Source organism: Hypanus sabinus, chromosome 16 (assembly GCF_030144855.1).
Source record: "Hypanus sabinus isolate sHypSab1 chromosome 16, sHypSab1.hap1, whole genome shotgun sequence".
Classification (NCBI taxonomy): Eukaryota; Metazoa; Chordata; class Chondrichthyes; order Myliobatiformes; family Dasyatidae; genus Hypanus; species Hypanus sabinus.
This window is the reverse complement of record NC_082721.1, coordinates 88925805-88938655: the sequence shown is the minus strand read 5'-3', so window position 1 is coordinate 88938655 and position 12851 is coordinate 88925805. Positions and strand designations below refer to the sequence as shown.

The 12851-nt window shown below is 43.9% G+C and overlaps 1 protein-coding gene across 3 annotated transcripts in view; it reads left to right on the top strand.

Annotated features, from left to right (window-relative positions):
- LOC132406557 (collagen alpha-1(XI) chain-like) overlaps nt 1-12851 on the top strand; it is a 404353-nt gene that overhangs the window by 204357 nt on the left and 187145 nt on the right. For all 3 annotated transcript variants that reach the window (XM_059992380.1, XM_059992381.1, XM_059992379.1), the window contains 2 exons: nt 8321-8365; nt 12619-12672. In XM_059992380.1, coding sequence (XP_059848363.1) covers nt 8321-8365; nt 12619-12672 — 99 coding nt within the window. The remainder of the gene's footprint in view (nt 1-8320; nt 8366-12618; nt 12673-12851) is intronic.

Sequence of the window (12851 nt, the reverse complement as noted above, 5' to 3'; positions counted from 1 at the left end):
GGAGAGATGCCAAAATGAAAAGGTGGGAGGGAAGGAAAGGGGCTAGCTAGAACGTGATAGGTGAAGTCAGGTGGATAGGAAAGGTCAAGGGCTAGAGAAGGAAGAATCTGATAGTATTGTCCACTGTTCTGTCCTGTCAGATTCTTTCCTCTCCAGGCCTTGACCTTTCCCACCCACCTGGCCCACCTTTTTATTTTGGCATCTTACCCCTACCTTTCCAATCTTGATGAAGAGTCTTGGCCCGAAACATTGAATGTTTACTCTTTTCCATGGATGCTGCCTGACCTGCTGAGTTCCTCCAGCATTTTGTGTGTGTTTCAGCACCTTTCACTCTATGTTTCACTGTTCATGTGATAAGCAAATCTGAATTTGAACTGTGCATGAGGTAATTAGTGATACAGAGGCTAGACAGGTAGCATGCAGGAAAATTATGGAGATTGGTTTTTACAAGTTTAGGTTCACCAGCTGTTATTGGCTCAACAAAATCCTATCAAGTGTAATATACATGACAATAAAGGATTTTTATTTATATTTTCACATAATAATTAAATGAGCAGAATTCCATTTATTACAGATTAGTGATTTTTTTTTATTAGCTGTCTGCGCAGCTCCTGACCTAGACGATCTTGGAAAACCCATTAGCTGTAACATCACACAGTTTTATGCCTGCACTTGCCAAGTTTTGCAATAAAATTCAGCCCAAAGATGTGCAGGTTTTGTGTGGGGTGGGGTTAGCTGCAGCTGGACAGGTGTTGAATCGAGCATGTTGTTAAGTAATTTCAATTCCGGAATATCCCTCTCCTCTCCATTCAGTGATTTGCAAAGGTATTGAATTCAAATATTGTTTATTGCTATTCATCAGTAAACAAGTATAAAGGACAACAAGATGATTGTTACTCCATATCTGATGCAGCATTAAAAATACACAATAATCATTGAGATCACAACAAACATATTTAAGATAAGCTTATATACATTTACTATATGTCCATAAAGTGATGCCAGGTGCAAAAGTGTCTGTATGTAGGGTGACTCTGATAGGAAGTGGTGAGGAGTGTGGTGGAATTTCAAAAGGACGTTCATTAGCCTTGCTGTTTCTAGTCTGCTGGTCCGAGATGCTGCATATCCTCTTCTCTGATGAGAGTGGGACAAGCAGCTTAGAAGCAATGGGTAAAGAATGACCCAGATTATGAAGCCGATGTACTGCAAGGTTGAGATAAGTTTCTCTGGAGAAGGATGCTCTTCAGTCCCCCTTGGTTGATAGGCTTCTGTCAGGCCATAACATGTTATGCGTCAGGGTAGGTTTTGCTGGGAGCTGTTCTGCTGCTCAATGGCTAGGTTTTTGGGAGCAGGTCCAGCCACTGGGAGAAGAAGCACCCAAGTGGCTGACAGAAGTGAGGTCCTTCTCCACATACCATAGTGGCGTCAGTTCAATTGGATCCAGAGTCAGAAGGTTGGCTGCTTCATGCAGGATAATTCCATGGATTTGGATTGTGTTTAACATTAGATTACACTCAACCCTGCTGAACTTTTAGTGTTTGTTGACTGTGGCTCAACATCTGGATAAACTGAGCCAAGGCAGCTGCAATGGAATTCCTACAATATATCCTTCTGTAGTGGCCAAGCATCTACCAAGTACAGTAATTGTTATAATAGTAGTAGTAATAGGAGCAGTAGTAGTAAAAGAAGTAGTGTGATCACATGAGTCAAATATAATGTTTTCCAGAAGGGTTGTCTATTGGTGGGTTCTCAGGTGGCTGTCGAGGCAGATCCAGAATCCACATTACAGAAATCTCAGGGTGAATTGCTTAATGGAGAACACCTGTGCATGATTTTGTTAAATGCCGATGCTGATGGATGGGCAGCCACCTCATGCTCCTTGAGAGATCAGTGTTAGGGTCCTGTGGCATGGAATGCAAGATGACTGGGGACCTTTCCCTACAACAGCATTTCTCCACCTTCATTGCCGTTGCAATGTGTCGGCTCCACTCTTGAGGACTTGCTTGGATTGCTCTTTGACTGGAGCTTCCCCCTGACCTTACCGCCATGGCTGATGTTGCCAGGCGCTAAGTGCCACATGGCTGAACTCCAAATGGTATCACTCTTGGGATCACAGGAACTCAAAGGCCTCTTCACGACAAGGTGACGATCTCAGAGAAGTACTTTATACCCATGAACTATTTATTTGTGGACCTTCTGAGGCCATGAAAAGAAGTCACCTTTGTGATTTATTTAGTTCAAGTCAGCAAAAGGCCAAAAGTTTGTCATCCATTTTTGAATTGCCCCTAATGTGCATACAGGATTTCCTGGTCTATTGAGGATAATCTCTTTGACCAGTGGGGTGTGATACAGACCTAAGATCCCCTTACAATCTGTTCCCTTCTCATTCAATATTTGCACACAACTCCAGCAATCTGAGTTCAGTGCTAACCTCCAGCCCAGTCTGTATAGAGTTTGTACGCTTGATTGGTGGATCTCCGTTGGGATTTCCATTCTCCTCTCATATCCCAAAGATGTTGAAGCCTTAACTGCTGACTACTTTTTTCATGCCTGTGCTCTCCATCTGGACTGAATTAGTGTGAGGTTTTCAGCTAGTCACATCATATAGAAAGAAGCCCTTTGGCCCATTAGGACCAGGCTGGCTATTGAGCACCCACCCTCACTGATCAATGCCAGTCCCACTCTGTTCTCCCCTCATTCTCATAATGCTCCTCCCAGATTCTGTTGCACTCCTGCACACATTGGGTGCAATTTACAGTGCGCAATTAACCAATCAACTTGCCACTTCATTATTCTTTCTGTATCCGGGCATGGTGATAAACCGGTGAATGGTGCCCCCCAATCAGGGGATCTAGTCCCTGGTGCCTTTGCCTTTCCCCTTAAGAGTCAGCTCTCTCTCATGGTCTCTGCTTCCTGGTAAGATGTGTGCACGTCTGGTTGTGGGGAAGGGTGGAGAGAGGAGACTTGTTTTCATGTGCAGTGCTTCTGCTGCTGTAAGGGGAGCGATTTACTCCTGCCTGATACCTGGTAGGGCAACCTGTCACTGTGTGGCTGCTCCTTGTATGTACAGAGCAGCCAGGTGCTCACACACAACATCTCTAGGTCACTGGAGAGCTGCCAACTAGCATTTGGAATAGTTGACTGTTTCCTGAGGAATTTATTGATTGAGGTACAATGTGGAGTAGGTCTTTTTCCTTGAGCCATGCCACCCAGCAACCTGATTTAATCATAATCTAATCTCAGGACAATTTACAATGATCAATTAATTACCAACTGGTACATCTTTGGACCGTGGGAGGAAACTGGAGCACACGGAGAAACCCACCTGGTTACAGGGAGAACATACAAACTCTGTACAGGCAGCTGCAGTAATTGAATCTGGGTCATGTATACTGTAAAGCGTTGTGCTAACCACTATGCTACCGTGGCTTTGACAGGGTAGATGTAGGTGCGCTGTTTTCTCAGGCTGATGAGTTCAAAGCAGGGATCAGAGTTTCAGGATAAGGGATCGACTACAGGATGTGCAGAAATTGGTTTACATGAAACTTTTCTTTACCTAGAAATTCTCCACAACAGCCAGTTAACCATTGGATGTATTGAAGAGTAAGATTACTATGTTTTTGAAATAGCAAGGATTTGGAAATCAAAAGGGTGAGGTGCTGGATTAGCTGTAATTTTTAGAATAAGACTCAATAGACAATAGACAATAGGTGCAGAAGTAGACCATTCGGCCCCTCGAGTCTGCACCACCATTCTGAGATCATGGCTGATCATTCACTATCAATACCCAGTCCCTGCCTTGTCCCCATATCCCTTGATTCCCTTATCCATCAGATATCTATCCAGCTCCTTCTTGAAAGCATCCAGAGAATTGGCCTCCACCGTCTTCCAAGGCAGTGCATTCCACACCTCCACAACTCTCTGGGAGAAGAAGCTCTTCCTCAACTCTGTTTTAAATAACTGACCTCTTATTCTCAATCCATGCCCTCTGGTACTGGACTCTCCCAACATCTGGAACATATTTCCTGCCTCAATCCTATCAAATCCTTTAATTATCTTAAACGTTTCAATCAGATCCCCTCTCAATCTCCTCAATTCCAGCGTGTACAAGCCCAATCTCTCCAATCTCTCTGCGTAAGACAGCCCTGCCATCCCAGGAATCAACCTAGTGAATCTACGTTGCACTTCCTCAATTGCCAGAATGTCCTTCCTTAAACCTGGAGACCAAAACTGTACACAATATTCCAGGTGTGGTCTCACCAGGGCCCTGTACAAATGCAAAAGGACATCCTTGCTCTTGTATTCAATTCCCCTTGTAACAAAGGCCAACATTCCATTTGCCCTCTTCACTGCCTGTCGCACTTGCTCATTCACCTTCATTGACTGGTGAACTAGGACTCCTAGGTCTCTTTGCATTTCTCCCTTACCTAACTCGACACCGTTCAGACAATACTCTGCCCTCTTGTTCCAGCTTCCAAAGTGGATAACTTCACATTTATTCACATTGAATGACATCTGCCAAGTATCTGCCCACTCACTCAGCCTATCCAAGCCTCCCTGTATTCTCCTAACGTCCTCGTTGCATGTCACACTGCCACCTAGTTTAGTATCGTCAGCAAACTTGCTGATATAGTTTTCAATACCCTCATCTAAATCATTGACATAAATCGTAAAGAGCTGTGGTCCCAATACAGAGCCCTGTGGTACCCCACTAGTCACCTTCAGCCAGTCTGAGAAACACCCATTCACTGCTACCCTTTGCTTTCTATCTGCCAACCAGTTTTCTATCCATGTTGAAACCCTGCCCCCAATGCCATGAGCTTTGATTTTACTCACCAATCTCCTATGTGGCACCTTATCGAATGCCTTCTGAAAATCTAGGTACACAACATCTACTGGCTTACCCTCGTCTAACATCCTTGTTACACCCTCAAAAAACTCCAACAGATTAGTCAAGCATGATTTGCCCTTGGTAAATCCATGCTGGCTCGGACTAATCCTATTTCTGCCATCTAGATGTGCCACTATTTCGTCCTTAACAATGGACTCAAGCATCTTCCCCACGACTGACGTTAGGCTAACAGGGCGATAGTTCTCCGTTTTCTCCTTCCCTCCCTTCTTGAAAAGTGGGACAACATTAGCCACTCTCCAATCTTCAGGAACTGATCCTGAATCTAAGGAACATTGGAAAATGATTACCAATGCATCCGCAATTTCCTGAGCCACCTCTTTTAGAACCCTCGGATGCAGACCATCTGGACCCGGGGATTTATTAGCCTTCAGTCCTACCAGTCTGCTCATCACAGTTTCTTTCCTAATGTCAATCTGTCTCAATTCCTCTGATATCTTATGACCCTGGCCCATCCATACATCTGGGAGATTGCTTGTGTCCTCCCTGGTGAAGACAGAGCTAAAGTATGCATTAAATTCTGTTGCCATTTCCCTGTTTCCCATAACAATTTCTCCCAATTCATTCTTCAAGGGGCCAACATTGTTCTTAACTATCTTCTTTCTCTTCACATAGCTAAAAAAGCTTTTGCTATCCCCTTTTATATTCCTGGCTAGACTGAGCTCATACCTGATTTTTTCTCTCCGTATTGCTTTTTTAGTTAAGATCTGCTGTTCCTTAAAACTTTCCCAATCATCTGTATTCCCACTCATCCTAGCCCTGTCATACTTCTTTTTCTTTAATGCTATACAATCTCTGACTTCCTTTGTCAACCACTGTGGCCCCTTCCCCCTCTTTGAATCCTTCCTTCTCATTGGAATGAACTGCATTTGCATCTTTTGTATTATCCCCAAGAATATCTGCCACTGCTGATCCACTGTCTTTCCTGCCAGGGCATCTGCCCATTTAACTTTGGCCAGCTCTTCCCTCATGGCTCCGTAGTCTCCTTTATTTAATTGCAACACTGACACCTCTGATCTGCCCTTATCCCTCTCAAATTGTAGATAAAAACTTATCATGTTATGATCACTACTTCCTAATGGCTCCTTTACTTCAAGATCACTTATCAATTCCTGTGCATTACACATCACCAAGTCCAAAATAGCCTCGTTCCTGGTTGGCTCAAGCACAAGCTGTTCCAAAAATACATCCCTTAGACACTCCACAAACTCCCTATCCTGGGGTCCAGCACCTACCTGATTCTCCCAGTCCACCTGCATGTTGAAATCTCCCATAACGACTGCATTACCTTTAGCACATGCCAATGTTAACTCCCTAATCAACTTGTACCCAATATCCATGCTACTGTTTGGGGGCCTGTACACAACACCCATTAGGGTCTTTTTACCCTTACTGTTCCTCAGCTCAATCCACACAGACTCTACTTCCCCTGTTCCCAAGTCACCTCTTGCTAGGGACTGAATCTCATTCCTCACCAACAGGGCCACCCCACCCCCTCTTCCCATATTTCTGTCTCTACGATAGCACGTATACCCTGGTACACTCAATTCCCAGGCCTGATCCCCTTGCAGCCATGTCTCCGTTATCCCAACAATATCGTAGTTCCCCATTTTCATCTGAGCTTCAAGCTCATCTGTCTTATTTCTGACACTACGCACATTCAAGTATAGAATTCTTAGCCCATTCCTCCTCTCTTTGCTTAAAACACTGTCTACTGTACCTAACTCAGCTCCTTGAACTTCCATCGGGCAAATTGCACCCTGAATTTTGATGACCTTCTCAAGATCACCCAAACCTTGTACACATTTAACCCCATGCACCTTCTGACCAACCCTCTGGATCTGGATCCCTGCCCCCTGCACATCTAGTTTAAACCCCCCCGAGCAGCACTGGCAAATACTCCTGCAAGAATGTTAGTACCCCTCCGGTTCAGATGTAGACCATCCCTTCGAAACAGACCCCAATGTCCCTGGAACAAAGACCAATTATCCAAAAACCTGAACCCTTCCTTCCTGCACCATGCTCTCAGCCTCGTATTAATGTGCATAATCATTCTATTCTTCGCCTCACTCGCACGTGGCACAGGTAGCAATCCCGAGATTGTCACCCTGGAGGTCCTGTCTTTCAGCTTCACTCCTAACTCCCTGAACTCACTAAGCAGGACCCCCTCACTCACCTTACCTACATCATTGGTCCCTACATGGACCACTACATCTGGGTTCATGCCCTCACTCTCAAGAATAGCCTGCACCCGATCTGAGATGTCCCGGACCCTGGCACCAGGGAGGCAACATACCATCCGAGACTCCCGATCTGCCCCACAAAATCTCCTATCTGCCCCCCTAACTATAGAGTCCCCTAAAACTATCGCTCTCTTCTCTTCCCTCCTCCCTTTTCTAGCTGAGGGTTCAACCTCTGTGCCAGAGGCAGGACCACTACAACTCATTCCTGGTAGGTCATCCCCATCAACAGTATTCAGTACGGTATACTTATTGTTAATGGGAATGGCCGCAGGGGTGCTCTGCTCTCTCTGCCTGCTCCCCCTGCCTCTCTGGACCGTCACCCATCTGCCTACTTCTTGGTTTTTTGGTGTGACTACCTCCTGATAACTCCTATCTATCTCTGCCTCTGCCTCCCGAATGATCCGTAGTTCATCCAGCTCCTGCTCCAATTCCCTAACTCGGTCTGATAGGAGCTGCAGCTGGACGCACCTTTTGCAGGTGTGGTCATCAGGGACAACTGTGTTGACCCTGACCTCCCACATACTGCATACGGAGCACACCACTGCTCTGACTGTCTCCCCCATACCTGAACTGAATTAATAGAATGTCTAAAAAGCACCTAGCGACCTTACCTTCTTCCCCTCAGCGAGCAATCACACAGCCTTACCGAAGTCCCCTTACGCCGAAGCTCAAGCTTTTCCTTTTCATGTCAGACAGGTGTGGACATTAAATGATATCTATAAAGAGTGAATGTGCCTACAAAAAAAACTCTCAGGATTTTGTGAGATTTATTTCTTTTCTTATATCTGTATTTTAGAGATACAGCACAGTAACCGGGCCTTCTGACTCAACAAGCCTGCACTACCCAGTTACACCCATGTAACCAATTAACTACTAGCTCATACATCTTTGGAATGTGGGAGCAAAACAGAGCACCCAGAAGAAAATCACACATTCATAGGGAGGATGTACAAACTCCAAACAGAGAGCGGTGGGAATTAAACCTGAGTCACTGGTGCTGAAATAATGTTATACTAATTGCTGTGCTACTGTCCCACCCCTAGGGCTTGTTTCTTTAGTGTATGACTTTATAATTCCACGTTGGTCAAAAATAATTCAACTCATCAGTGTAGATGCAAAGTCTTCAGAAAATTGAGACCTGAATTAATTTATTTCTCTTTAATTTCAGGGAATTACCGGCACTGATGGTGCCCGAGGCCCAAAGGGAAACCAGGCAAGTTTTATTTTAAATTTGATCTTGATCATGTTAAGTTTGCTCATGCGGTCCGGATGAGGAAGCTAGGGCAATTAAAAAGTAAGACAAGTAACCTCTTGCTCTTTCTAAGTGAAGAGTCAAGGGTGCTACAGTAGAAAAGATTTTGATAGTGTGGATACAGAAATGGTATAGGCATATACTGGTCAAGCTCAATTACATCTTGCATTCATAAAGCACTCTCTGCAAACAGGACATCCTGAAAGATTCTGCAGAAATATCAGGCACAGAGCAACTTATGGAGATATGAGAACCTCATATGAATGTCTGTCATCTCATTTTAATCCCAAGCTTTGTCCACCAAGTATACTCTAGTGGCCACTTTATTAGATACACTGTACACCTGCTCATTAATGTAAACATCTAATCATCCAATCATGTGGAAGTAATTCAGTGCATAAAAGCATGGAGACTTGATCGAGAGGTTCAGTTGTTCACATCAAATATCAGAATGGGGAAGAAATGTGATCTAAGTGACTTTGACTGTGGGATGATTTTTGGTGCCAGACAGGGTGGTTTGACTATCTTGGAAATTGCTGACCTCCTGGGACAACAGTCTCTAGAGTTTACAGACGATGATGTGAGAAACCAAAAACATTCAGTGAGAGGCAGTTCTGTGGGTGAAAAATTCTTGTTCATGGAGACGTCGCTGGAAAATGGCCAGACTGGTTCAAGCTGACAGGAAGGTGACAGTAAATGAAATAACCACACATTACAATGGTAGTGCGCATCTCTGAATACACAACACGTTGAACCTTGAAGTGGTTGTGCTAGAGCAGCAGAAGCATACCCACTCCTGTACCGAATGAGGTGACCGCTGTGTGTATTGGCTACTGCATTTCACTGTGGGTTTTGCTGAGCTGCACTGCACTGTTAACTAAACAATCTATTGCATGGGAACTTTGAAACAAGTGCAGCTAGATATCTCAGTGACTTTGCAATTGACTTCTTGACATAAATGGGTCTCCTGAGCTGATTGCTGTTGAAAGAAAATCTTTAAGGCTTCAGTGAAAGACCATAAGGCATAGGAGCAGAGTTAGGCCATTCAGCCCATCGATTCTGCTCCTCCATTCCATCATAGTTGATACCAGATCCCATTCAACCCCATACACCTGCCTTCCTTCTATATCGTTTGATGCCCTGAATGATCAGGAAACTATCACCTTCTGCTTTAAATATACGCACAGACTTGGCCTCCATTGCAGTCTGTATCAGAGCACTCCACAGGTTCGCTACGGTTTGACTGAAAAAATTCCTCCTTACTTCAGTTCTAAAGGATTGCCCCTCAATTTTGAGGTTGTGCCCTCTAGTTCTGGGTACCTCTCCACAACCTCGCCACATCAACCCTATCTTGTCCTTTCAACATTCGGTAGGACTAACCTTCGGTCTAACATTGTCTGATGCTAGAGTGTTACCCATAAGGCCATATTTTTCCTGGGATTCCGTGGCATTGAAAAACATGGTAATGACAACAAATTCAGGTGTCAAGTGTCACTGGTTCGTATTGCAGTGAGCTGTTCACATTTTGTGGAAGTATGTAGGGAGACATTTTAAAAGTTGTTCACCAGCTCCTTGTTCATTTGTTCCACTGAGGAGAGTGGGTTGCAGATAGTTATAGAATCATGCAGCATGTCAGCTTAGGCAGTTTGACTTGATTGGACCATGTCGGTCAAGATGCTCCATCCAAGCTAGTTCCATTTGCCAGTGTTTGGCCTGTAACCTTCCAAACCTTACCCGTCCAACTGCCTTTTAATAGTTGTTATTCTACCTGCCTCAATCATTTCCTCTGCCAGCTCCTTTTACATATATACCACCCTTTGCATAGAAGAAAAAGGGTTGTTATATCTTTCCCTTTCCTCCTTAAACCTTTTCTCTCTAGTTTTTAATTCCCCAAATCTCGGCTAAGCCCTTCATGATTATATATGCTTCTATAGGATCACCTCTCGGTCTCCTGTGCTCCAAATTCCACACCTGTCCAACCTCTCTGTATAACTCATGACTCAAGTCCTAACAACATCCTTGTAATTTTTTCATATGGGTTTCCTCTGGGTGCCCCAGTTCACGCTCACATTCCAAAGATGTACTGGTTAGTAGCTAGTGTTAAACAGGTGGGTTGCTGAGTTGGAAAGGCCGGTTCCATGCTGTATTTCTAAGTAAAATAAAATAGGTTCGGCAGCTATGAAGAGAGAAAAGAAGTTAATGTTTCAGGCTGAAAATGCCTTAGTCTGTGACCTAAAGCATTATTGCTTTTTCTCTCTCCACAGATGCTGACTAACCTGCTGTGTTTCTAGCACTTTCTGCTTTTTTTTCAGATTTCCAGCATCTGCAGTTTTGCTTCTTGATTTGCAAATAGTTTTGCCCTGCCCATTCTCCATAAAATGCACTCTGTGTCAAATTTGAAAATGGATGCAATAAATTTCCCCAAGCCAGTACTTGTACCTACACAGTTTCATGAACAACAGAACTTTTATAAGCAAGTTTAAATCTGTTAAAATTACCCCTAAATGATTTAAGTTAAATATATAACCATATAACAATTACAGCACGGAAACAGGCCATCTTGGCCCTTCTAGGGTCCATGCCGAACGCTTACTCTCACCTAATCCCACCGACCTGCACTCAGCCCATGACCCTCCATTCCTTTCCTGTCCATGTACCTATCCAATTTTTTTTTTAATGACAAAATTGAACCTGCCTCTACCACTTCTACTGGAAGCTCATTTCACACAGCTACCACTCTCTGAGTAAAGAAGTTCCCCCAGTGTTACCCCTAAACTTTTGCCCCCTAACTCTCAACTCATGTCCTCTCGTTTGAATCTCCCTTACTCTCAATGAAAAAAGCCTATCCACGTCAACTCTATCTATCCCCCTCATAACTTTAAATACCTCTATCAAGTCTCCCCTCAACCTTCTATGCTTCAAAGAATAAAGACCTAACTTGTTTAACCTTTCTCTGTAACTTAGGTGCTGGAACCCAAGTAACATTCTAGTAAATCTCCTCTGTACTCTCCCTCTTTTGTTGACATCTTTCCTATAATTTGGTGATCAGAACTGTACACAGTGTTCCAAATTTGGCCTCACCAATGCCTTGTACGATTTTAACATTACATCCCAACTCTTATACTCAATGCTCTGATTTATAAAGGTTGGCATACCAAAAGTTTTCTTCACCACCCTAACCACATGAGATTCCACCTTCAGGGAACTATGCACCATTCTTCCTAGATCACTCTGTTCTACTATGTTGATAGGTTCCCTAGTCAAACATAAATATGTCACTGTATTTCATATCCAATGAATTCTGGTTTGGGCTGTCCTTATAAAACATCTCAGACCTTCAGTGGCTGTGCTTTTCAGCCAATTGCAGAGGTGAGTTTCATTGACTGTACAATAGACACAAAGAGCAGCCAACTCATGCACCTAAAACTCTCCCAAAGAGTGGTAAAAATAGATGGCTAGAGAGTAGGGCAGCATATTTCTCAAGACCAAGAAGTAGGCCACTTGTCCTATCATATCTCTGCCTTCCGAGGAAGTAGAAGTGTCAGCGAACTTTCACATGGCTGCACCAGGATAAATTATTGGTGATACTTCCACCTAGGAATTTCTGGCTGGGTGTTCAGCAGCTGTAAGAATTTGTTTGATCACTCTGCCTACTTACTGTGATATATTCGGCCCATTGTGTACATGTTGGCTCGTGGCAGAGTAATATCAGGAGTTCCCCATTCCCCAACCATTTCCTTTGTAACTCTGCAAGCTATTTCCTCCCTCACATGGCCTTCACCTTGTTGCTTTTATGAAAATACACACTAGGGGTGGGGTAGGGGTTGAAACTTTACAGCAACTAAACAAACCAGAAACAGAAATCTAAATGATTGTGCATAGCAAGAAAGAGCCAGTTCATTACCGGTGTGGTATGGTAACATAGCTGTCTGTAAGGAGTTTGTACGTTCTCCCTGTGACTGCATGTGTTTCCTCAGGGTGTTCCGGCTTCCTCCCACATTCCAAAGCTGTTAGGAGTTGTGGACATGCTATGTTGGTCTGGAAGGTGGCGACTGCCCAGCACAATCCTCACTGATTTAATTTGATGCAAACCTAAAGCATTTCACTGTATATTTCAATGTATATGTGACAAACAAAGCTGATGTTAAAATCTTTATCTGAAGCTGATGTCTCCAAAGAAATTGCATCATTCCCTGCCTTTATTCCCTCCCTAGGGCCCTCAAGGTGATCCCGGACCAGTAGGGCAACAAGGTGACCCAGGACCTCAGGTGAGAAAGTGTGGCGGTTACGTTGAAATGAATCCAGAGCAGTTAGGTCAGAATATCTTGCCTTTTGATATCTACAGTGAACTCTGAATCCTGTGATTCACTGTTCTCAGCTGTAACCTTGATATGTTTCATCAGGTATGGAGTGAGGGAAAAACCTGCAATCTTGGCACGTTTAATCA